At 42.4% G+C, this 27,170-nt stretch overlaps 1 protein-coding gene across 1 annotated transcript in view; it reads left to right on the forward strand.

Annotated features, from left to right (window-relative positions):
- The window catches only part of LOC122794923 (probable ATP-dependent RNA helicase DDX60), a 2,818,219-nt gene that overhangs the window by 593,116 nt on the left and 2,197,933 nt on the right, over positions 1-27,170 (forward strand). The window contains exon 8 of the mRNA XM_044063516.1: positions 18,911-19,052. Coding sequence (XP_043919451.1) covers positions 18,911-19,052 — 142 coding nt within the window. The remainder of the gene's footprint in view (positions 1-18,910; positions 19,053-27,170) is intronic.

A 27,170-nucleotide genomic window follows, 5' to 3' on the forward strand; every position in this document is an offset into this window, starting at 1 on the left:
TGAGAAAGACAAGATTTCGAATGGTCACACTTCAGTCAATTTTGCCCTTCCTAGAGAAGGACAACTGGATGTGCTCAATAGACCTTCAGGACGCGTACTATCACATAAAAATTCACAGACGCTCCAGAAGGTTTCTCCGCTTTCGGCTGGGGTCCAGTCATTTCCAATTCAGAGCCCTGCCCTTTGGTCTCACGGCTCACCTGAGACGTCAAGGATTCCAGGTGTTTCTGTATCTCGACGACTGGCTCCTTTCAGCCACCACCAGGCATCAACTTCTTCAAGCCAGGGATTACACACTAAATCTCTGCACTCAATTGGGAATTACGACAAACTACGAAAAATCCTCCTTGTTGCCCTGCCAGTCTATTACCTTCATAGGCGTAAAATTAAACACTGTTCGGATGTCAGCAACCCTCACAGACCAAAGAATCTCAGATATACAAAGTCACTTGAGGATCATCCTTGCCAGCAAAAAGGTGCAAGCCAGAATGGTTCTAAAGGTGTTGGGCCTCATGGCTGCGGCCATTACCCTTCTTCCCCTGGCCCGCTTCTACATGCATCTGCTTCAGTGGATGTTGTTCACTCAGTGGTCATACCAACAACTTCCAATGCGTCACCAAATCATGGTGACCCAAATTTGCAAGAATCATCTTTCATGGTGGATTACTTCTCCCCAGATTCACCAAGGCAGACCTTTTGTACTTCCGGCCCCGGTAGCCACTGTCACTACGGATGCCTCCCTGATCGGGTGGGGGGGTCATTATCAGGGCAGGATGGTTCATGGGACGTGGCAACCATTCGAATACCACCTGCATATAAATGTCCTAGAGATGAGAGCAGTGCTTTTAACGTTGCAAGCTCTCAACGACTTTCTTTCCTTGGGAACAATTGCAGTTCACACAGACAACATGTCTGTAGTATGGTATATCAACAAGCAGGGCGGAACCAAGTCCTACCCCTTGTGTCAAGAAGCTCTCAGACTTTGTCAATGGGCGATCTCCTCTCATCGGTTTCTGGTAGCAACGCATATCCCTGGGAAAACCAACATTCTAGCAGACAAATTGAGCAGAGCTATTCTCATGCCTCACGAGTGGTCTCTCAAACAATCTATAGTGGAAGAGATTTATCTAGAATGGGGCCGCCCATGTTGCGATCTTTTTGCTACTCCCCAAAACAGCAAATGCCTAGACTTCTTTTCTCTCTTCCCACTGCCAGGCCATCCCCCCAGAGACGCTCTAACCCAGGATTGGCCCCAGGGACTTCTTTATGCCTTTCCTCCCTTTCCGTTGATTCCACAAGTACTCCAGAAAGCCACCGTTTTGAGAGCCAAAATGATTCTCATTGCTCCTTATTGGCCTCGACAAATTTGGTTTCCGTTCCTCCATCGTCACCTTTTGGTGCAGCCGTGGCATCTGGACCCAGTACCAGACCTTTTGACTCATCAATCGGGTCAGCTGCACCGGTCTATGCCTTCTCTCAACCTCACAGCATGGTTGCTCCACTTCCTTCCTTAGCCAGGCTTCCTATGATCTCTAATCCTGTCAGGGATATCATAGTGGCTTCCCTAAAATCCTCTACTAGAAGGATTTATACCAGCAAATGGAAACGTTTTTCTTGTTGGGCGAAAGCTAAGAATATTGATCCTTTTACTGCTCCAGTTCAAGCAGTTTTGGATTTCTTAGCGGAAATCTTTCACGCCGGCTCTTCTTCTTCCACGGTCAAGGTTCAATTGGCTGCTATCTCGAACTTTCATGTCGGGTTAGCAGATCACAATATTATGTCCCACAGGCTTTGTAGAGCCTTCTTAAAAGGAATATTTCTCCTGAAACCTCCAGTCAGGAGTCCTCCTCCTCAATGGGACCTAAATTTAGTGCTGACATCCTTGATTCTTCCTCCCTTCGAGCCAGCTGTTTCTTGTTCCCTGAAATTTCTTTCTTGGAAAACACTCTTCCTGGTTGCTATTACCTCGGCTAGGAGAGTGTCCGAACTTCATGCTCTCTCTGTTCGTCCCCCTTATTTGGTCTTCCACAAAGACAGGGTATCATTGAGAACTAATCCGACCTTTTTGCCTAAGGTCACCTCAAAGGCTAATTTGAATCAGTCTATTGATCTTCCTGTATTTTTCCCAAATTACTCAAACAGATCGGAACAAAAATTACATTATCTTGATGTTCACCGCCAACTCAGATATTATTTGGACAGAACAAAACAATTCAGGAAATCCAATCAGCTCTTTATTTCTTATGCTGATAACAAAAAAGGCCTTCCTGTGTCAAAAGTGACCTTATCTAGATGGCTTTCGTCTGTCATCTCTGAAATCTGTCAGCTCAGGGGAAAACAGCTGTGCTCGAAACCTAAAGCACATTCAACCAGAAGCTTAGCCACTTCCACAGCTTTTCAGGCTAGACTTCCATTAGACACTATTTGTGCTGCAGCCACTTGGGCCACTCCTCATACCTTTGTTTCTCAGTACAAATTGGATTTGGCCTCCAGGGATAGAGCCAGTTTTGGCTCTACAGTTCTCAAGAGTCTGTTCCATTGAGACACCCAGGATAGAGGTGCTAGGGACGCGGTCCCATCAAGCAAGAATGAAGGCGAGATTGACAACTTAACATTGAGAAGTTATGTACCTACCATAACGTTCCATGTTAGTTGTCTTCTCTCGCCTTCTTTCTTGCGACCCTCCCTCCTTCCCCCTGGCCTGGACAGACCCTTTTTTCTCCCTACATGAAGTATGCTTCTAAGACCATACTGTTCTGGTCTTCCTAACCCATCCTTCAGGCTTTCTGCCTTTCCTTCTTCCTTTTGGGAAGTTTTTTATGCTAGGTGTTTTGCCTATAGACAACAAACGAGATCTGGGTACTTACCGCCTTGCATCATGGGATATGGGGCTGCCTCGAGCTGGTAAAAGTGACGCTCGAGCTTAGCAAAGTGCCGAGTCGGAGCTGAGGATCGGCTCCGAACCCATCAAGCAAGAAAGAAGGCGAGAGAAGACAACTAACATGGAACGTTATGGTAGGTACATAACTTCTCATTATACTCCAAAGGTCGGTTGACCTACTGTTATGTTGCTCTGACTGCAGTTCAGATGGTTCTGGGTTTAATATTTGGCAGCATTGTCTTTTTTCCCTAAAGTCACATCACTGTAGTGCATGACATATTTACAAAAGCATCAGTAGTTTTTCATAGCTGATTTGGCCTACTGGTGCATTGCTCTGACTGTAATGTACAGGGTCCTGGGTTTGAGACTTGCCAGGGCTGGTTATTTTGTTGCTGGGTACAATAGTGTCTGAATAAGATAGAGTGATTAAAGCAGTTTTAAGTGGGTTTGTGAGGGTTTGCACAATGAGCTGGGATGCCAAGCGGTGCTGAAACCCAAGCTAATTTAAAAAAAAAGAAATAAAACTAGGATGATAGGAAAGTGGTGAAATGGGGGCAAGCAGAAGGGAAAACACTATGAAAGGCAGGTAGGGATGTGCAGGATGGGTGTAATAAAGGACCATAGCTATCCAATTCTTCTACAGCAACAGCTGAATTTGGGGCTTCACATCCCACAGGGAGGGGTGTGGGTGACATAACTTGTTTGATTAATTGCTGGGATGATTGACTGATACCAGTGTCTGTGGGGGTAAAATGGAGAGCTATGTGTGGGACGACATTTTTTCTTGCAGGACAGGTGCCCAACCTTTTTTGTTTTGTATTTAAAGAGTGGAATGTTGGGGAAGGGTTTTAGGTACATTTGAAGAGGTACACTGGATAGGAGAGGTTACATTTGCAGACAGACAAGACAGCGCACAGGGGCAGTAAACACCTTGGATGATGAGGGTGGTTGGGAATTGGAGGACCACTTGCTCCCAAATGGAAACAGTGGGACTGAGGTCCCCATCCATGGGCAGTTACCACTGCCCCTTCACAGCCCCAAAGGTGGCTGTGCTGGAGGCTGGGTACCGGGGCCAGCCTGCCCCTCGATGTGTGCCAGTCTGCCCTCTATCTGGCGCAGGCAGGCATCCAAATCCCACTGAATAACCCTGCACAACATACCTTGGAACTGTTGTCGGGTGACAGGGTCCTCTCTGCACCCGTGCCTGACGGGGGGGTGGGCCCCATCCCCTGAGGCGGTTCCATGAGAGGGTGGTGCAGGACCAGCAGATGAGGCAGCTCGAGGTTGGGTTGCAGACATGCTGGGACCCAGTGCCGCAGCTAGATGAGGCGGGATAGGCAGATCCGCTGGGATCTGCCTACCCAAACGTGCTATAGTGTTGAGGTTTGTCAAAGTGTATTGGTTAGTCATGAACAAAACATTTCGATGTTAGTTATAACAGCATGCATGGATGTTCCAGTTAACCCAAAACAACAGAATTGCATAGCATACGGAACACAGGTATAAATGGGATAAGTGACATTGTAACAGCATGCCAGAAACAGTTATTTCAACAGGTCAACAACAGTGGAATTTCAACAAGGTATGTTAGTATGCAACCTTTGAAATATATGAACCATAATAGAACACAAGGCCCAACATAGGTTTTTCAGAACAATATGCATGGATATGAAACCATACCCATAGTATAATAATAATAATTTGTGGTGCACATAAGTGGTGGGGGGAGTGAAAAACATTCCATTGACAACTGTGTATGCTATATTTCTCACAACAGTACTGCTCAATACTCTACAGGTCTGCCCTTACTTTACATCTATATGTGCCCTAAAGCTTCTGTAGCACATACATACCTCTCAAGCTGATGACATGGAATGGTATGGGCCCAGCTGTAAGACTATAGGTACATCACTACAGGGGACTTGTACTTGTCAGGGTAACATATATGAGTAACAAGTTGTACCCTGCACTGCTGTTGTGTGAGTATACTACTGGCATACTTCAAATGGAATTATATCTAGGCATGGGTTTGGACTATCGGCACACATTCACACATGCACCTGGCATACAGCCGTACCAACAGTAGAACATTTCAGTGGTCTAATTCAGTTGGAATACACTGTTTATTATACAAACGTCCTTACCTGTAAGACCTGTGAAGAAAATATCTGTTAGAAGTGCATGACTGTTTCTAGAAATAGGCAAAAGTACTTGTCTGTAACTATAAATATATGTTAGTTCCAGTCCCTGGATTCAAACCCTGGTCTGTGCGTGCAAAAATGAACAACATATCTATTTCTTATCACACTGAGCTACTGGGCCACTGCTGTGGGCTGCTTGACTGATATGTGCCTAAAACTCATTATGTTACAAAGTCTGTCCTGGTAATATCAGTAGAGTGTCACAGAAGACTACATTGACAGTTGCACATACATGCATGAAATTCATTTGTGACAGAGATAGTTGGTGAACTGTGTATTAGTACTTGAAATGCAGGTGTACACATTTAACCCCTAGTGGATGTGAATATGTCTGATCTTTACAGACTATTAGCAGGATGCTGGGTTGCATACACAACCAATATACATTTGCACATCATATATTTGCAGTTTACACCTATTACAGTCTCATAGTTGCCTGCATCAGCCTACCTACATTCAGGGATATGTAGAGCTGAAATGCAAAGGTTAACACAAGACAATCCTGAGGAAACACACTATAATACATTTACACATTACTATTCTGGGTTCGGCTCTTAGTGCAGAACATATATCAAATTGCATTGTATCTTGTTTTACAGCTACACATCTGCACTTTATCATAACACTTCTTTATCTGCAAAACTTCACTTAATTCATGGTGTCATAGCCATATTTGCTGTGGAGCACCTGTACAATTGTATTTCTTCAGCAACAGACCAGAATAAAGAAAGCAGTTGTTGGAAATAACTTTATTAAGGGTGACATGACACAGTGATTTGTTAAATTCAAACTTCTGAATGTAGTTGTACTAGATATCCTGAAGATGATGAATGAATGTCAGTTATTACCTCCACAATTTCAATCACAGTGGACTTTTTTACAAGATTCTTAGTATTATTACAGTATATACTTATGTCATTCCTACACAGTATTACTACAGTATTAGCTTTCTTTCATCAATAGTAGCTTGTTTGATGCCTTCATCTGTATTGCACAGTACCTGGCATTACTCACTTATATCACTGTGGGTCTAGAACACATTTTATTGCAGTACACTCAGAGCATACTATACCTAATGGCAGTAAACAATGTACTCTTTCTTATTTATTGTACTATATATTGCAAGACAGATCTGTACTCACCACATTGTTGGTGCAGCCTTGCCAGGAATTCACCATGGGCCTCCACATTGGCAGTCCTCTCCTCTGCAGCTGTAGGGGGAAAACACCATTATGCATTCCTGTCTATCACATATTCATGCTAGAATTTGGTAAAGTGAAGGTTCATGTACTTACAAACTACTGAGGCATTTCCATCCCTAGCATCTTGGATCCATTGGGCCAAAAGTGCCCCTTTCTCTGCTTCAGGTCATCATAGTGCACGAGGGATTCCAGTGGCACTGGTAAGGTCACATGCTAGATGGTCCCAGGCCTCAGATTTGTACTAAGAGCCCTGGTACTGCAGCAGTCTGTTGTCATGGTGTTCAACAAGGATCCCAGCCCTAACCCTGGACTCCAAAATGCCCCAGAGCTGCACTGGTAAGCACTCTCCCTGTCCATCTCCTGCCATAGTTCCTGCAAGGGTCAAACTTCAACAGGTTCTGGCTATATTCCCACCTGTGTGGCTTAAATAAAGCTATTTTCCCATCCTTTGCCACCACTGAACCATTTTAAAAATGCTAAGTACAGCTCAGCAGGCGCAAACCCGCTAAGCTGAGTTGAGGGTCACTTAAAGTGACAAGGGCTTAGCAGTGCTTAGCGACGCCAAATCCCTTAGCTCAGCTGAGGACTGCTTAAGTGCTAGAAAACTGGAACACAACACAGGCAGTCCAACTGTGTAAATATCTTTTTAATTCTGGTACCTCGGCCTTCGCCTTCTCAAGGAATATTCCTTGAGAAGGCGAGGTACCAGAATAAAAGACATTACAGTTGGACCTGTGTTGTGTTCCAGTTTTCTAGTATTTGTATTTTGGAGAGTGTTTTTTGACTGCTTAGAAGTGGACTGATTAGCAATGCTCAAACCGGCTGAGCAGAGCTAAGTGTTGCGCAGACATGCCCTGTTTAAGAATTGCTTAGCTAGGCTTAGCAGTGCTTAGCAACATTTAGGTAAAGGCAAACAAGAATTCTACATGATAACTTCAATTTATATTGAGATTAATTGCTCATTATTAATACTTTCTTATTATGTATTTGTATTTTACTTTAATTACAGTACCTTAGTCTGTAACTGAAGTGTATTGGACACTTGTGTTTAACTACAGCTTTTCACCTCATATCTCCACTGACAATCGGATTCTGGACCAGCTGCACAAACCTGGTTGACAAATATCAATAACTAAGACAATAAAAAAAAAATAGAAATAGAAATGGAAATGCTTTCCAATGTAAAAGCTTAATGGTCTGTCTTGGTATTTGAACCATGCACTTACTGCACATGAAGCCATGACTCTAACCATTCAGCTAAGTCATTTGTGAAGATTTCAGCTATACATCTCTATGTAGGTTTTCTTACGTTTAAGCACTGCTAAACAGCTACCAAAACACACTCAGCTGTGCTTAAACTTCATGAGGCGGTTCCATGAGAGGGTGGTGCAGGACCAGCAGATGAGGCAGCTCGAGGTTGGGTTGCAGACATGCTGGGACCCAGTGCCGCAGCTAGATGAGGCGGGATAGGCAGATCCGCTGGGATCTGCCTACCCAAACGATGCTATAGTGTTGAGGTTTGTCAAAGTGTATTGAGGTTAGTCATGAACAAAACATTTCGATGTTAGTTATAACAGCATGCATGGATGTTCCAGTTAACCCAAAACAACAGAATTGCATAGCATACGGAACACAGGTATAAATGGGATAAGTGACATTGTAACAGCATGCCAGAAACAGTTATTTCAACAGGTCAACAACAGTGGAATTTCAACAAGGTATGTTAGTATGCAACCTTTGAAATATATGAACCATAATAGAACACAAGGCCCAACATAGGTTTTTCAGAACAATATGCATGGATATGAAACCATACCCATAGTATAATAATAATAATTTGTGGTGCACATAAGTGGTGGGGGGAGTGAAAAACATTCCATTGACAACTGTGTATGCTATATTTCTCACAACAGTACTGCTCAATACTCTACAGGTCTGCCCTTACTTTACATCTACATGTGCCCTAAAGCTTCTGTAGCACATACATACCTCTCAAGCTGTTGACATGGAATGGTATGGGCCCAGCTGTAAGACTATAGGTACATCACTACAGGGGACTTGTACTTGTCAGGGTAACATATATGAGTAACAAGTTGTACCCTGCACTGCTGTTGTGTGAGTATACTACTGGCATACTTCAAATGGAATTATATCTAGGCATGGGTTTGGACTATCGGCACACATTCACACATGCACCTGGCATACAGCCGTACCAACAGTAGAACATTTCAGTGGTCTAATTCAGTTGGAATACACTGTTTATTATACAAACGTCCTTACCTGTAAGACCTGTGAAGAAAATATCTGTTAGAAGTGCATGACTGTTTCTAGAAATAGGCAAAAGTACTTGTCTGTAACTATAAATATATGTTAGTTCCAGTCCCTGGATTCAAACCCTGGTCTGTGCGTGCAAAAATGAACAACATATCTATTTCTTATCACACTGAGCTACTGGGCCACTGCTGTGGGCTGCTTGACTGATATGTGCCTAAAACTCATTATGTTACAAAGTCTGTCCTGGTAATATCAGTAGAGTGTCACAGAAGACTACAGTGACAGTTGCACATACATGCATGAAATTCATTTGTGACAGAGATAGTTGGTGAACTGTGTATTAGTACTTGAAATGCAGGTGTACACATTTAACCCCTAGTGGATGTGAATATGTCTGATCTTTACAGACTATTAGCAGGATGCTGGGTTGCATACACAACCAATATACATTTGCACATCATATATTTGCAGTTTACACCTATTACAGTCTCATAGTTGCCTGCATCAGCCTACCTACATTCAGGGATATGTAGAGCTGAAATGCAAAGGTTAACACAAGACAATCCTGAGGGAAACACACTATAATACATTTACACATTACTATTCTGGGTTCGGCTCTTAGTGCAGAACATATATCAAATTGCATTGTATCTTGTTTTACAGCTACACATCTGCACTTTATCATAACACTTCTTTATCTGCAAAACTTCACTTAATTCATGGTGTCATAGCCATATTTGCTGTGGAGCACCTGTACAATTGTATTTCTTCAGCAACAGACCAGAATAAAGAAAGCAGTTGTTGGAAATAACTTTATTAAGGGTGACATGACACAGTGATTTGTTAAATTCAAACTTCTGAATGTAGTTGTACTAGATATCCTGAAGATGATGAATGAATGTCAGTTATTACCTCCACAATTTCAATCACAGTGGACTTTTTACAAGATTCTTAGTATTATTACAGTATATACTTATGTCATTCCTACACAGTATTACTACAGTATTAGCTTTCTTTCATCAATAGTAGCTTGTTTGATGCCTTCATCTGTATTGCACAGTACCTGGCATTACTCACTTATATCACTGTGGGTCTAGAACACATTTTATTGCAGTACACTCAGAGCATACTATACCTAATGGCAGTAAACAATGTACTCTTTCTTATTTATTGTACTATATATTGCAAGACAGATCTGTACTCACCACATTGTTGGTGCAGCCTTGCCAGGAATTCACCATGGGCCTCCACATTGGCAGTCCTCTCCTCTGCAGCTGTAGGGGGAAAACACCATTATGCATTCCTGTCTATCACATATTCATGCTAGAATTTGGTAAAGTGAAGGTTCATGTACTTACAAACTACTGAGGCATTTCCATCCCTAGCATCTTGGATCCATTGGGCCAAAAGTGCCCCCTTTCTCTGCTTCAGGTCATCATAGTGCACGAGGGATTCCAGTGGCACTGGTAAGGTCACATGCTAGATGGTCCCAGGCCTCAGATTTGTACTAAGAGCCCTGGTACTGCAGCAGTCTGTTGTCATGGTGTTCAACAAGGATCCCAGCCCTAACCCTGGACTCCAAAATGCCCCAGAGCTGCACTGGTAAGCACTCTCCCTGTCCATCTCCTGCCATAGTTCCTGCAAGGGTCAAACTTCAACAGGTTCTGGCTATATTCCCACCTGTGTGGCTTAAATAAAGCTATTTTCCCATCCTTTGCCACCACTGAACCATTTTAAAAATGCTAAGTACAGCTCAGCAGAGCGCAAACCCGCTAAGCTGAGTTGAGGGTCACTTAAAGTGACAAGGGCTTAGCAGTGCTTAGCGACGCGCAAATCCCCTTAGCTCAGCTGAGGACTGCTTAGAAGTGCTAGAAAACTGGAACACAACACAGGCAGTCCAACTGTGTAAATATCTTTTTAATTCTGGTACCTCGGCCTTTGCCTTCTCAAGGAATATTCCTTGAGAAGGCGAAGGCCGAGGTACCAGAATTAAAAAGACATTTACACAGTTGGACTGCCTGTGTTGTGTTCCAGTTTTCTAGTATTTGTATTTTGGAGAGTGTTTTTTGACTGCTTAGAAGTGGACTGATTAGCAATGCTCAAACCGGCTGAGCAGAGCTAAGTGTTGCGCAGACATGCCCTGTTTAAGAATTGCTTAGCTAGGCTTAGCAGTGCTTAGCAACATTTAGGTAAAGGCAAACAAGAATTCTACATGATAACTTCAATTTATATTGAGATTAATTACTCATTATTAATACTTTCTTATTATGTATTTGTATTTTACTTTAATTACAGTACCTTAGTCTGTAACTGAAGTGTATTGGACACTTGTGTTTAACTACAGCTTTTCACCTCATATCTCCACTGACAATCGGATTCTGGACCAGCTGCACAAACCTGGTTGACAAATATCAATAACTAAGACAATAAAAAAAAAATAGAAATAGAAATGGAAATGCTTTCCAATGTAAAAGCTTAATGGTCTGTCTTGGTATTTGAACCATGCACTTACTGCACATGAAGCCATGACTCTAACCATTCAGCTAAGTCATTTGTGAAGATTTCAGCTATACATCTCTATGTAGGTTTTCTTACGTTTAAGCACTGCTAAGCAACGCGCCTCGCAAACACACTCAGCTGTGCTTAAACTTCAATAAAAAATAAAATAAATAAATAAATAAACATAAAAGGTGGAATCTCAGGGGGAGAGTTAATTTCCGTGCCATATGGCACTCTGACAGCACAGGGTGTGTGTTATGGACACTGTAACACACCCCATGTGTGACATAAATAAGTATAACAATTCATAAGTGTCCGGGGACACTTTTCTAATCTTTAAGTGCCATATGGCACTTTGACAGTGCAGGGGGTGTGTTACAAACACTAACACACCCCCTGTTTGAATTATATAATAAGTGTCCGAGGACACTTTTTTACTCTTCTAGTGTCGTACGGCACTTTGACAATGCAGGGGGTGTGTTACAAATACTGTAACACACCCCCTACATGACATTACAAGTTAAATTATTAAATAAGTGTCCAAGGACACTTTTTTACTCTTTTAGTGCAGTATGGCACTTTGACAATGCAGGGGGTGTGTTACAGATATTGTAACACACTCCCTAAGTGACTTGACCAGGTAAATTAAGTAACCTAACTGTCCAATGACACTTTCCTTATTGTTTTACTGCCGTATGGCATTTTGAGAGTGCAGGAGGTATGTTGCACATCTGTGAGTACTGTAACATACCCCCTTGCACTCTTTCAGTAACCGTGTACACGGCTCCCCCTCAGTAGCGCATCTTCATTAATATGCAAGGTGCACTGCTGTGAGGGAGATGCAGACACGGACACCATTCACTCCATGCAGGAATAATGCTATTCCTACATAGAATTTATTAAATCTGGGGTAAGAGTGTAAATTGGGGGAAGGTGAAATCAAGCATGTATCCAATGACCCCAGAAAACCATTCCGGGGTGCAGTATGTATGACTTTCACTTATGAAGCAATGGCAATATAATATATATTTATATTCTGGACATTAGATTACTTACATACTGATCACAAGTAAAACAACACCCCAGCTTGTTGAAAGAGTACAGTGCAGAATGATGCTGAAAAGTCTTTGAAACACTACACTGGATATTATTGTATTTCCATTTTCTTTTGAGATTTTTAGTAAGTCATTCAGGGGCTTATGACAGGATAATAATGTAGAAATGTTCTTAAAAGTGCTACCACCAAGAGTAGCTCAGGGCTGAATTAGAACCAACAACATTAGCCACTTCCAACTATGCAGTTTTGACAACTTCAAACCATGATGATTGTGCATGTGTACATGTGTGTGTGTGCGTAAATAGACCATCAGAGTTGCAAATACTGTTTTTCACTTAAGCAGAGGAAGATAGCGGTATCTGTAATTACTGTTTTTGTCAAATCTAGTGTTGCTAAATATCTTGTCTTTCACAGGTTCTGTATTTACTTACCGGTTTTAAGCATGGAATTGCTATCAGACACGGGAATGCTGTTCAGTTTTCTATGTCATTAATGAATCTGATACTTAAGGCAGGATTTGGGAACTGTCATTGTTAGGTTTCTCCATTCACTGTGACTATTTCTCCTAATTTGAAGACCTTTCAAACTTCTTTTACTGACTGTGTTTGTGACTGTGATAATCTGTAGGATTGAAGACTAACCTTCTGCGGTGTAAACCTTGGCTGTAGATAATTGTCACTGTTGAAGTGACACCCCAACCCCATATTCAAAATGTGAAAAAGGGGGTTGTGGATGGATAGATGAATATGAGATGTCTGCTGTATCAGAGTTCAAATGAGATAAAATCATCTTAAGCTTGTAGCACATCTCTTACTACAAACAACAAGTAGGGTAGCAACAATTTCTTCCTGTCTGCATCAGTAACTTTTCTTAACATGAATTTCAGTGTTTTATTAAATCTCTGTACTAAACCAATAGTTCGCAGGTGGTACTGTGACATTTCTAACTGATAACCATTAAACATTAGCACAGTGGATGGAGTATCTCATTATGGATATGCAGTCTAGCTAATAGCATTCACAGCACTCTGGCAGTAAACTTATACAGGCCGAAAATTATAATTCAAAGTGGAAAGGGATGATGCTGAAACAGTGAGGAAGCTCAAGAAACAAGGAGAGACTGGGATTTTGGATGCAGGCTTTTAAGGAGAATAACGATAACCATACAGATTATTATAGTCATAAAGTAGCAGAAAGTATTCTAAGAACTAAGCCAACATGGGAATGGAAAAAGGAGATTCTGCTGACAGGGATGACTGCAATTAGGAATATAGACAATAGGCAAGAGAGGGCTGAAATTTATTGGAGAAAACTGGCAAAGGAACCAAGGTATGGGGAGAAAATACCTAGAGAGGGAAAGGTAATAGAATGGGAAAAGGCCAATAATTTATTTGGACTGCAGGTTAGAGATTGCCTTCCCTATCAAGGATTGATATCAGAGTACAGGAAAAAAGAAAGAAATAGGGGGGTCCTAAATTAAAGGCCACCACTGATAGAGTTTTTAGTAGAATCTAGAACAGAAGCTGCCATTAAAATAGGAATAATTAGTAGAGTGTATAAAATACTGCATGATAATTATAAGAATCAATCAAAGGAGGTTAGAAAGGATTGGGAAGAGAGATTGGATGATCAGTTCACAAAGAAACAATGGGATGATATATGTATGTCTCCCAAATATGCAACAAAATCTAGAATATTTAGGGTTTTTGCTTGGAAATGTTTACATAGTTATTTTTATGCCCCAAGTAGACTCCAGAGAAATTTCCATCAGGTAAACAGCAAATGCTGGAGGTGTAACAGGAAAGAAAGAGGTACTTGGGAACATATTTTCTGGAAGTGCAACAGGTTGGCAGAATTTAAGGATTCCCTGTGGATGCACTGTTGGAGATGCTGGGTGGTATGACAAGGGAGATGATTTTTCTAAGCTATGATACAGAATCGGAATTGCTTAGACATGGCAATGTCTTGTTATGCCCAGTTATGGTAGCTGCCAAAAAAGCAATTATTAGAAAATGGAAATCAAAATCTAATCAACTATATTAGAAGTAATGAATATAGTAACAGATGTAAAACAACTGGAATTGAGATCTTTAGAAAAGAAAATAAATTTAGGAGAAAACTACATAGGAAAAAAATGGGAATTGTGGGAACAATACATACAGGGGAAGAGTGAGGTTTAAATGAAGGTAGGGCTTAAATGAGCTAACTGGGAGTGTGTCAGTATGGTTTGTGATGTAAAATGCTTGCAGCTAGGATTGTGTCTGTGTAGTTTGTTTTCATTCATATAAATGTATGCTTATGTCGTAAGTGATGTTTTATTAAAGATGTTTCTTGTTTTAAAAAAGGGCAGGAATTGAATAAATTATGTAATGTTGCTTAGGTTATATGATATATATAGCAATGTTTGTGAAGTATAATGTTAATGTTAATTTGTTAATACAATTTAATTACTTTTATATAAATGTAAATATGCATATGTCACAAGTGATAATTCAGTAAGGTTTTTTTTTTTAAATCCCTCTTGCGATATCTCTTTTTCTTTCAGCATCTCATTATTTTTTATTTCGGACATTTGCAACTTGATCAGTACAGCATAGTAATTATTCTGTGCGTTCTTTATTTTCTCCAATCTGTCCTCATTTGATTTTCATTTTATGCACTCCTCTAGTGTCCCCTTTATTTTAAAGACCTCTGAGTGTGTCTGAGAAGTTTTCTCTTCACAGTTGTTTGATGCTGTAACTTGCCTCTGCATAATAGATTAGTCTGTTTCCTTCTGAATCTCTGCCGGGCTCTTGTCCAGTACAGCTTTGTTATCTCGCTTTTCACCACTTTATCTTCTTTTCTCTCAAGATTGTTTTCTTTGATGGCAGACAAACAGAATCATCTTCAGCCAAGAACTGAATTTAACTAAACTGACTTCTTTAACTAACTGTTTTAAGCAAGTACTGGTTTTCCTGCACCAACTGACATGTTTCTCTATTGGTGGCCATCCTGGAAATATATAGCTTAGTAACCTTTTGAGTATTACACCTGCTCCATTGTGAAATAGGCATATAACACCTACAGGTGCTAATGCCAAACAACAACGACTCAAGATTTGGCATTAGCACCTGCAGGTGTTATCTTTAAGCTGATGTCTTTACAAGTCCCAACTTCAGCATTTCTGGCATTTCACTTCTTTAACATTAGTCTTGTGGACTTTGTATCTCCTGTCAGATAACCACTAGGACAAGTAATTTACTGCCTCTGTCTGCTGTTTTCATATTCAATTTTGTATCACATGTTCTTGGAAATATTAAATTCAAATGGAATGACAGACTTCTTTGGTGAGCTTCACTCCAAATATCACCATCACTTTCTTTTACTTCATCAGGGTTTGCACAAGATTCATAAACACTGCATCAGCTCAGTTGCATACCATGTATCAGTAACCCTTTGATTGCAGTGAATGAAGCAAAGTTGTTTTACTGTTACAATTTAAAATTTAAAAGTAGCCCAGCAGTCCACATGAGAAAGCTCTCATTCATTTTCTTATTGATGCCATGTAATGAAAAAAACATATTTTTTTCTAAATGTGTGCTGATGATGACTTGGCAATTGGCTCAACTTCATAATTTTTTCCCAAATGAGACACAGCTATTTTTTTTTTTTTTTTTGTCCATTGATGTAGTGCATTGAGAAAGATTACATTAGTAGGCTATCTATACTCTTCAGATATACTGTCTCTTGACTGAATACTGCAGTCATATATGTTCAGAGGTTCATAGGTGTTTACTAGGCTAAAGAACACAAGGGTCTTTTTAAGCCTAGCCATGCATCCCAAATCTCTGACAAGTTCTGCTACCCTCAGTAAGTGTAAGCAGGGATTTTGAAGATGAAATATTTATAAGCAGGGGCCTAGGAGATGAACCATTTACAGGTTGCCTGTGTCCATTAGAGACATAGGTGCCAAACCAGGGATGAGTTCCCTGTTCCCCATCCAGTTATCCAAGTTACACTTGAATTGGGTTAGGGAGGAACTCTGCTTCACATGGATGGGGAGCCTGTTCAATAAACAGGGCAGTCTCTGGGATGCATTCCTGTCTCTCCAGGAGGTCCTATTTATATCACAGGCAAGGTTTAAGTCTTTAGAGTGGGTAATTCTGGTGCTGTTTGTTTTGTGGATATGCAGGAGGTCCATCAGAGTGGGGTCTGACAGTGACCTGTATGGCAGGCATAGATCTCTCCTCAAAAGCCTGCAGGAGACAGAATATAGGGCTAGGGCCTTGAGGCAGTCTGCATAGGACATTTTACTTATGCCTTGTATTCTTTTAGTGAGGAATCTCTGTGGACATTCCAATTGTTGGATATGCCTGGTTAGGTACATACTGCAGGGGGCATTGTACTCACTGATAGGTCTGATGAATGCCAAATACAGTGGAACAGACTTAGATGCCATACCTTTGTTTATATGTTGCTCAACATAGAATGATTTCCTCAGTACTGTAGATACATGGTGATCAAAGGCTAGATTACTGTCTATGTGTATCCCTAAGTCCTTGACTATTGGGTTAACTCTAAGGGGTGTAGTGCCAATATGACAGTTACTAGGGGTAGATGACTTCCCAAAGGATAATATTTTTTGGCATTTAACGTTAGTCCATGCCAGTTGTTAGCCTGTGTCAGCCCCTCCTGGAGAACATTTGTGTAAGTGTGAAATTCAATGCAGCTCCAATGGCAGCTCCTAATTTGCAATCATCTGCACATTTAGTCAGCCAGAGACCACTGACATTGGCATAGACTTCAGAGAAGTAAATGCCAAAAAGGAGCTGTCCAAGGACTGATCCCTGAGGGACTCCATGTGTGACTGGCCTCTTTGTAGAGGTGGACTCCCCAGTTCTAACTTCCTGGGTCATGTCTGTGAGCTAGTTGGCTATCCATCGGGTGACATGCGAGTTTGTACCTAACCTCTTGAGTTTGTCAACAATGCCCAAGTGGAGTATTGTGAAATATGCCTTGGCCAGGTCATAGTAGGCAGTGTGAATTATTTTCCCTCATCCAGTGCTTTGGTTATCTTCTTGAAGAAGTCCACCAGGCTGAGTAGGCATGATCTGCTCTTGATGAAACCAAACTGTGTTGGGCACAGTGCTTGGAGGTTTACTATATAGACTTTAAATATAACACTAGTCAGACTTATGAGTCTGTAGTTTTCAAGGTCTGTAGGTGGCCCATCTTTGTGTAGAGGGATGATGGTTGCTGTTCTCCATTCATGATGCATGAAGCCTGTTTGGAGGCTACAGTTAAATAGTAAATTCAGAGGCCTTGATAGGTTATGTTTCATGCTATTTAGAAGGTTTCAGGGGATACTGTGTGGGGCCATTGATGCAGTAAACTTGGTCTTAGAGAGAGCATTAAGGATCTGTTCCCTAATGATAGTAGGGGGAGTTATATTTGATGTTATTACCTGAGGGAAGTTTGAGACGTAAACAGGGGTAAAGTTGGAGCCGCATTTATCAGCCAGGAGGTTTGCTATATCCTCTGGCTCAGTATAGGTGTCTCCATTTTCATTGAGCTGTGCATACAATTGTGTATTGCCTATGAGGTTGTGGACATAGCTAAAGAATGCTTTGTGGTTGTTCCTGGCCTGGGAGGCCAAACCTACCTCAAATTTGGATTTGGTAGATTTTATTTGTCCTCTGAGTTGTTTGTTTAGTTTGATGAGAATGCTTTTATACTGCTAGGTGCTGCACCTCCTAATTTTTGCCACAATTTTCTTCCTTCTGTTATATAGCCTATATACAGGGTGGCTTTTTTTTTTAGTTAGTTCTGCATTTCTTCCTCGTGAGTACAGCTGCTTCTATGCAGTTGTTAATATGCTAGTACAGGGTTTCTGTGAATAGTTCTACATAAGCAGCAGTGTTCTCAGGGTTTATGGGGGCTTGAGAGTTTGTCAGGTTGTCAATTAATAGCAGGAGGTTAGTCTTAGAGTAGTTTCTGAATGCTCCAGGTTTAACTGGTAGTCCAGGTTTTATTTTTACTTCACTGGAGACCATTTTGTAGTCTGACCTTACCAAGGAAGACATTACAGTATGGGATGTGCAGCACTCTCCCATATTAGTGAGGACCAGATCCAGTATGGTTGCATCCCTGGCTGGTGTATTGACTGTATGGTCCATGGAGTTTGTGTTTATAAAATCCAGGAATCTCTGTGCCTGTTTGTTTAGTGTCATATAGGATTCCAGTTAATAGTGGGGTAATTAAAGTCACCCATGAATATGGTATTGGGTTGGATGGTTCGTGTTTCTAATAAGTTTAAACAGATGGCATGGATTTCCTGGGTCTTAGAGGGGGACCTATAGCTTGCAAGGAAGTGGTCCTGGATTTTGCCTATGGTGATTTGAGCATGTAGCAGTTCAAGTGGATTGTCCTGTTTGACCAGCATTGAAATATATTTATTTTTGATGTAAATACAGAGACAGTACCTAGCATATGCAGTCTTATTTGGTACTGCAGCTTGGGCTCACTATATGGATACCTCAAGCTACCAACAGTAGAATAGCAGTGCTTAATAGACCACAGTTTCATACAAATCTCAAAGATACTTGATGTGACTTGTGTATTGCTAAAGTAATGGCCTGTTGTAAAGTTCTTTGGTTAAACAGCAAAAGCAAGACTTGTGTAGAAAATATTTAATTTAATTTTAACTTTGTCTGAAAGAATTTAGATTTGTAATTACAAGTGTAATGCTTACCAGTCAACCAACTTTCATTTATTAATATGAAATAGAACAATGATGTTGATTTTTTTTTCTGTCACAGAGGAGGAATTGTGAGTATTTTGCTCTGAAACATCTTACTACTTTAAGCAACTGGAAAATAGATTTCACACATTTGCCTGACCTGAGTGACAGCTTACTGCTTCAAAAAGTTGGTCTTTACTGGGAAACCCAGAAGTGCAAAGGTAATGTTTTGTAAAAATTAATTTATCACCGTAGATATTTACCATTCTCTATCTTGATAATTGTGCTGATATGTTACTTTGTTTTTCTAGTGTTAAGTAGAACTGTCAGGGGCTTAAACAGTACTAACAGTAGCAAATGTATAATCAGCTTCTATAGGATTGCACATATTTCTGCCACAGCCACACTGTTACTTTTTTTAAGCATACTGTTTATTAATATATAAACAAATACATTTTTCAGCCTTCTGGGAAATGTGCTATTTTAAGCTAGGTATATTAATGAATATATTACTTTTCATTTTAGTGGCTAAAAATGCTTAGCCAATGTGATCACATTAGTGTATGTTACGGGTTAAAAATGCAAAGCAGAAAATGTGTTGGTCAAATGACTAGATAGCCTGCAAAAATCACAGGCCTATCTCTGACAACAGACCCATGATAAATTTACATGTGATCACTAGCATTTTTTTTTTATTTTCTCTGTGCTACATTCAAAGGTATCACATTGTTTAACCTGGTCATGTAGACAAGTGCTTGCCTCATACCTGTCAACTGTCCAGATTTTCGCAAATTTCCAGATTTTTCTCTCATATCTTTAATCTGTTTGTTATAGAATTGTGGTTTTCTGGCAAATCATTTGCAAATCATTGAGGATTGAAGTCAGAAAATAATGACTAAAGACATTTAAGCTTCAGACATCATACTCTTCAGAAAATTCATGCTAATGCAAAACCTCAAAATATTCTGTAGTCCTCTCTCGCCTTCATTCTTACATATGGGTTCGGACCCGATCCTCGGCTCTGACTCAGCCTATTACAAAGCTCAAAGTCTCTTAGTTGGCTCGTGGCTAGGTAGGTATCCCATAGTGCACTAGTACAATCCCAAGATCTCGTTTGCCGCGTCTACGAGTTCAGAAGTGCTTCTTGCTTGACCGTGGCTAAGTTCAAAATTTTTTTCATTATCTTTCACTTTTACTGATTCTTTAGCTAGTTATACTTAATATTAGTGTTAGCTATCTTATAGATAGTGTTTAGAAGTTTTTTTGCTATTTACTTAATTTTTCGAGAACTTGTTGGCCGTTTGTCTCTTGTTGTTCTCTGTGTGATATCCTGTGTGCAAGTTTCTAATACAATTAATAATACGTAGGTCTGCGTTTGTGTTAGGACTTTGTTTTACGGCTTTTCATACCTTAATATTGTGTGCAGTGTTATGTACTAGTTTTGACACAGTTTATTTTTCTGTAGGTCCACGTTCATATTAGGGCCTTGTTTTCTGTTTCATATATTAAAAGACTGTGTGCAGTATTGTTTGTCTCATACTTTGCCTGCTGCTTAAGATTCTGGTTTTCTCCAGCTTAACTTCCTTTCCAGCTAGGTCCGTTTAAGTTAGAGGACCAAGTCCTCTGTTATCTTTGAATCTTTCTAACAGGGCTAGGCCTGTCTAAGTTACAGGACCTAGTCCTCTTTATTTTCTCGTTTCTGTGTGTGTGCTTTGTTAGGGCTAGGCCCGTTTAAGTTGGAGGACCTCGTCCTCATTGTGTTTGTTGTGTACCTATCTTAGGGCGAGGCCCGTTTAAATTAGAGGACCTTGTTTTCCTTCTCTTTGTTATACAGCTCTGATAGATATGTCTAAAGAGTCCAAAGATCACAAACCTTTGGGTTTTAAAAAATGCATGAAGTGTTCCCAGAAGATGTCAATTACAGCTGGCCACAGTAATTGTGTTTTTTGCCTCGGAGCCATTCACTTGCAGGAAACTTGTTCCTCCTACCACTCCTTTAGCTCCAGAGTTCTCCAGGAGTGAAATAACAAGTTAATTCTGAAAGGTCTCCTCAAGCCTTCCTTCAAGGAAGACTTAGCAAGCTCTTCTTCATTATAAAAGTCCCATTCATCCAGAAAAGGGAAGGGAAAGTCGGCCAAGAGACATTCTCCAGTGCCGACTAGTGTATCGGAACCTCTTCAGAAAACTTTGAAACTAGATAAAACTTCTACCTCGTCATCTCCACTGTCCTTGGAGCCGGTCTAGGTGGTCGATGTTGACACTGCAGTGTCAGCCCCAAGCCTTTTGGAGCCGACTACTGAAAAATTGCATTGGAGCCGGTCCAGAGATCTTTTGCCAGTCTCCCCAACATTAAGATCTCCCATTTTACAGAGATCCAGGTCTCCTACCCTGTCATCCAGATCCTCCAGGAGCCTGTCAGAAGAAGATGTGGAGAGAGTGGTGCTTAGACTCTTGAAGTCATCTGCTTTGCCTAAATTGTTGTTGGCTCTGACCCAGTCGGTTCCAGAGCCATCTGAGTCCATTCTCCCTGTTGTGGTTCCTTCTCTGAGCCAAGTTGGGTCTTCAGAGCCGGAGACTTCGCTGCCGCTTGTTGTGGAACCCTTGGTTCCAGCTCCCCTTGTGGCTGTCGCGGAAACGAGTTCTGCTCTGACACCTTCGGTGCCTTCAGTGGTGTCTAGGAGCTGAAGCTCACTGGTCGGTCCCGACAGGGATACTCGGACCCGAACCTCTTCGGTGCTGAGTCTCCCTCTCGGTGCGTCGGCTATGGTGAGCTTAGACCCTACATCCATTTTGGAGCCGGTCACTCTGGAGCTGAGGACTACCTCCATTTCCATGAAACCGGGGCTATCTTCGGTGCCGGAGAGATCTGCATTTGAGATGATGAGGAGCGTGCTGTCTCTGTCATCAGCTCCGCGCAAGGGTACCAATACTCTTCCCCCTCAAGCACCGACCTCTGTCTTAGCACCCTCTCTCCCCCTTGGCATCAGAGACCCGCAGCCTCAGGAGCCCTCATTGGGTGGCCCCCAGTCTTCTGAGACCTCCCCGGAATATCCTTCTGAGGAGCCCCCTTGGAAGAGGACATGCAGGAGGAAGCATGTAGACTCCCCTGATGAGTCTGTCCCTCAGACACTGACCTCGAGGCATCAGAAGGGTCCTCCAAATCGTCCTCTGATGATGTCTCTTTTGTAGACATTCTAGAGATCCTAAAGCAGAGAGGCAGCTGGCTCACTGTCACCCCTTCTGATGAGGAGTCAGTTTACCTAAAGGCTTTCATTGGGTGTCTCCACCTTTTGACGAACTCTTGGACCTGGTTAGTCGAAAGGTGTGGGAAACTCCTGATGCCATGGAGCCGGTCCCCAGAAGACCCAGCAAATTTCTCTCGACCGCAAAAGAGAAAGATTTTTTGTCCAAGGGCGTGCCTGTGATGCCATGGTGGTGGCAGCGGCCACTAAGAAGGAGCTAGCGGTGACTTCTTCATCTGTCCATCCGCTGAATATGGAGTCTCGAATGATGGATAGATACGGGAAGCGTATCTTATCTTCAGCGGCTTTTACCCTCAGATCGCTGAACTATCTCACACATTTTACTAGGCTTCAGAGAGATTTCCTCAAGAAGTTAGGAGATACTCTTCAAGGTACATCTGCTGAAGGAGTCCCTGAGAAGGTGACTGCTCAATTGTCCACCTTAAATTCCATTGTGAACTCCTCCATGAGTCTGATCTCCTATGCAGCCGACGAAGCAAGCAGGGCAATGGATTCAGGAGTTTCTCTTAGGAGACACTCCTGGATGCACTTATGTAATTTTGTGGAGCCTTTCAAGTCTGCCTTTACCAACGCCCCCTTTGGCAGTTCATCTCTGTTTGGACCTAAGGTAAAAGATACACTCACCAGGTGCAAACAAGAAGGGAAAACTCTCTCTGCCATGGGAGTATGTTTTACCATCAATTCTAGACCATATCCCAAGTGTCAGAGAGGTGGTAAAATGTGGTTCAAGAAGTCCCAGAGATTTTTCCCAGATGCACAGGGTGATTCCTCCTTCAGAGGCAGAGGAGGAGGAGCCAATGGTAGACATCGCCCTAGAGGCAGGGGGTTTTGGAAAACTAGGGTGGCCGTGATTCCTTTCGAGGCTGTCCTTCTCAGTGCTCCTGATGTGGGGCCCAGCTGTGCTTCTCTGGAGCCAGTCGGGAGGTCGCTTATCTTTGTATCCAGAAGCCTGGCTAAACATCACCCAAGACAGAAGGGTACAAAGAATAATCACCAGAGGATGCTCCATACCCTTTTCTCTTCCACCCTATACTCCCAAGAAGATCTCGGATGTTCCACCCAATCATAGGGATCAAGCAACAATAGAATTGCAAAAGTTGCTTTCAAAAAGAGTCATCCAAACCGTCCCCGCAGACCAGATAGGATTCGGAACTTACTCCAGATTCTTTTTAGTGCCAAAATGAACTGGGGACTGGAGGCCCATGTTGGGCCTCAGCAAACTAAATGAATCCATAAAGAAGGCCAAGTTCTGGATGGTGGCACTACTGTCTATACTCCCTCTGTTAGGGAAAGACAATTGGATGTGCTCCATAGACCTCCAAGATGCGTACTACCATATAAAAATGGACAGAGCATCAAGGAGTCATTTATGCTTCCGGCTGGGAGCCAGTCATTACCATCCCCATCCCCCATTCCCATTCGGCTTTCCTGAAAACATTGGAGAACATGAAGATCTCTCCGAACACCATTATATTGGGCGACTTCAACTACCCAAACATTGACTGGAAGCACTACTCAAGCCCCAGCACCTTAGCCCAAAGATTCCTGGAAATTATAAACTCAAATGCTATGGAACAACTAGTCACCACTCCCACAAGAGGGGACAACATACTAGACCTGATCATTACCAACATGGGGACTCTATGCTCCACACCAAAAGTATATCCCTCATTGGTAAGATCAGACCATAAATTAATTTCACTGGATGTCCACATCCCGACCCGACCCCCAGCCCAGAAAACCACAGTGAAAAACTTCTCAAAAGCGAACTTCTCACGTCTCAAAACCGAAGTGGAATCCTTCAAGGCCCCAGGGCCAGTGGAAACTACAGCCCAAACTGCAGAATCCTATATAAATGCATTCTACAGACATCTCCAGGAATGCATGGATCATGCTATCCCAAACAAAACCAAAACCCAATCATCCAAAGGCAGGCGTCCAGTCTGGTGGACCCCTGCCATAAATAAACTGTACAACAGAAGGAGGAAGCTACTACATGTTAGAGCAAAATCCCTAATAGGGAAGGCATCTCTGATCAGTACTAGCAAAAAATTACGATCCCTCATAAAATCCTCCAAGGCTAGCTTCGAGAGAAAAATTGCACAGGACACCAAAGACAATCATAAGGCTTTTTTCAGTTATGTTAGAAACCTGGGATGTAACTGCCAGACTTGTTCTGAGTTGATTCTAAACGACAAAAAATACACTGAACCCACAGACATCGCCAATATCCTGGCAGACAGGTTCAGTGCAAACTTCTCCCCCCCCCAAAAGAGCAAGTATCTATCCCGGCAGAGGGCTGCCTCCCAAACATCTCAGATGCTCAGGTGAAGGCTGCACTCTCCAAAGCAAAAAACACTGCTTCCATGGGACCAGATGGCGTCCCAGGTTGCGTCCTACATGAACTAAAAGAGGAACTAATCCCTCAAATAAAACAGCTATACAATCTCAGCCTCACTACAGGATATGTGCCCACAGAATGGCGTACAGCAACAGTGGTCCCACTCCACAAAGGTGGAGCCTCTACGGACCCTGGAAACTATCGCCCCATAAGCCTGACTAGCTTAGTCTGCAAGGCTATGAAGAGGATCATCATGGAACTCATAAACAAAGACACTGGGGACCTACAGACACTAGATCCTACCCAATATGGCTTTGTCAAGGGCAGATCCTGCCTTTTGAACCTGGTTGACTTCTTTGAAACAGTCACCAAAGCCATAGATGAAGGGAAGGTAGTCCACACAGCCTATCTGGACCTTGCAAAGGCATTTGACACAATACCCCACTCGGGCATCATAGATAAGCTATCCAGCTTAAATATAAACCCTTATGTCACAAGATGGGTCGCAAACTGGCTCAAAGACAGAACCCACAGAGTGAGAGTTGCTGGAGCCATGTCAGACTCGAAACCGGTCACAAGTGGTGTCCCACAGGGTTCTGTCCTGGGACCACTCTTGTTCGGTATATACTTTTCCGAGGTACAGGCCAACGTGGGAGGACTATGGCTCACCAAGTTCGCAGACGACTGCAAACTGGGCACCATAATCAACTCTCCAGCTGACACAAACATCCTTCAAAAAGGTCTCACAGAGACAGATAACTGGTGCCAGCGCCATGGTTTAAAGCTAAATGCCAAAAAATGTATAGTCATACCCTTTGGCAAAAACAATGTGCCCACAAATTACCACATAGGCGGAAACCCATTAAGTACAGAGAAAGTTATTAGGGACCTGGGGACCCAAGTTGATAGCAATCTCTCCTTTGAAAACCACATTGCCAAAGTGGTTAGAAAGACCTTCTGCATAGCCCACCTCATCACGAAGGGTTTCACATCTAGATCAAGAGAGGTAATCGTGCCCCTTTATTTATCCCTCATCAGGCCCATCATAGAATACAATGCCCCTTTTGGGATGTACCTTACCCGACACTTGCAGCAATTAGAAAGACCCCAAAAGTATCTCACCAAGAGGATCAAGGGTCTCAAATAGATGCCATATGCTGCTCGGTTAAAAAAACTCCAGCTCTACTCAGTTGCATACCGCCTACTTCGAGGCGATCTATGCCTGACATACAAAGCTTTGTCAAATCCAGAATTAATGGACATGCTCCACCTCAGTAAATCTAAATCCCTTAGAGCCACACGCTCGAGGGACTTGAACCTCAGTACAGAAATAAATAGAACTTGCTGGAGGGACAGGTTCATAACCCAGAGGCTCCCTTCGCTCTGGAATAGAATTCCAGTTCATGTGAGACAGAGAACCTCACTGAATCTCTTCAAGAAGAATCTCGATAAGTGGATGGGGGATCGTAGGTTTGTCCCAGGGATTACTCCTGTGTCACTATTAGACAGAGGCACAGTAAACTAAACCTTAAAAAGGGCACAGTATACTCAAATCAAGGGGTGGCGTAAGCCATACAGAATCGGGCTAGGCTTATAATTGCCCCAGGGCAGATAGCCTAGTATGAACCTATAATTTTGTGCTCTGCCCTTTGGTCTCACCACAGCCCCCAGGGTGTTCACCAAATGCATGGCAGTAGTGACAGCTCACCTGAGACATCATGTATTCCAAGTGTTTCCATACCGGGACAACTGGCTCCTGACTGCCACCACCAGGTACCTACTCCTTCAAGCCAGAGATTCAACCATTCAGCTCTGTTCCCAGCTGGGGATTACAATAAATTGGAAAAAGTCTGCTTTATTGCCCTCTCAATTTGTGACTTTTATAGGTGCAGAAATAGACACAGTCGCCATGCTAGCTCATCTACTTGCAGATAGAATTCAAAACCTCAGGCCACAAATTCACGGTTTGATTCCTCTACAGAAAGTCAAGGCAAAGACAGTGCTGAAACTCTTCGGGACCATGGCCTCTACCATAAATCTAGTCCCACTAGCCAGATTGCACATGCAAAGTCTTCAATGGCTTCTATTTTCCCAGTGTTCCCTTCAACAATTGCCTCTATCTCACTATATCCTCATAAGAGAGTCATGCAAAAAGGACCTTCGTTGGTGGATTCAGCCCGATCAGCTGACGACAGGCACTCCATTCCTCCCTCGCCAACACATTGCTGCTGTGACCATGGATGCATCACAGATAGAGTGGGGGGGGGGCATTATCTCAGCAGGACTGTCCAAGGCACATGGCAAGATCACGAGGCTCACCTGCATATCAATGTCATAGAGATGACAGCAGTGCTTCTAGCGTTGCAAGCACTTCACAACTTTCTTCCTCTAGGAATGATAGCAATCCAATCGGACAATATGTCAGTGGTGTGGTATCTAAACAAGCAAGGAGGAACCAGATCTTACCCCCTTTGGCGAGAGGCTCTTCATGTTTGAAAGTAGGTGATATCTTCCCAACACTTTCTAGTAGCAATGCATATCCTGGGGACAACCAATATGATAGCCGACAAGCTCAGCAGGGCAATCTTGATGCCTCATGAGTGGTCTCTGAATCAGGAATTAGCGGAACAGATCTTCCGCAAATGGGGACAGCCTTGCTGCAATCTCTTTGCCAGCCCGATCCACGCCAAATGCAGCAGCTATTTCTTCCTTATCCCCCCCTACGGGGGAGTCAC

The sequence above is a fragment of the Protopterus annectens genome, chromosome 2.part1, assembly GCF_019279795.1.
Source record: "Protopterus annectens isolate FY-2018-M chromosome 2.part1, PAN1.0, whole genome shotgun sequence".
NCBI classification, from domain to species: Eukaryota; Metazoa; Chordata; order Ceratodontiformes; family Protopteridae; genus Protopterus; species Protopterus annectens.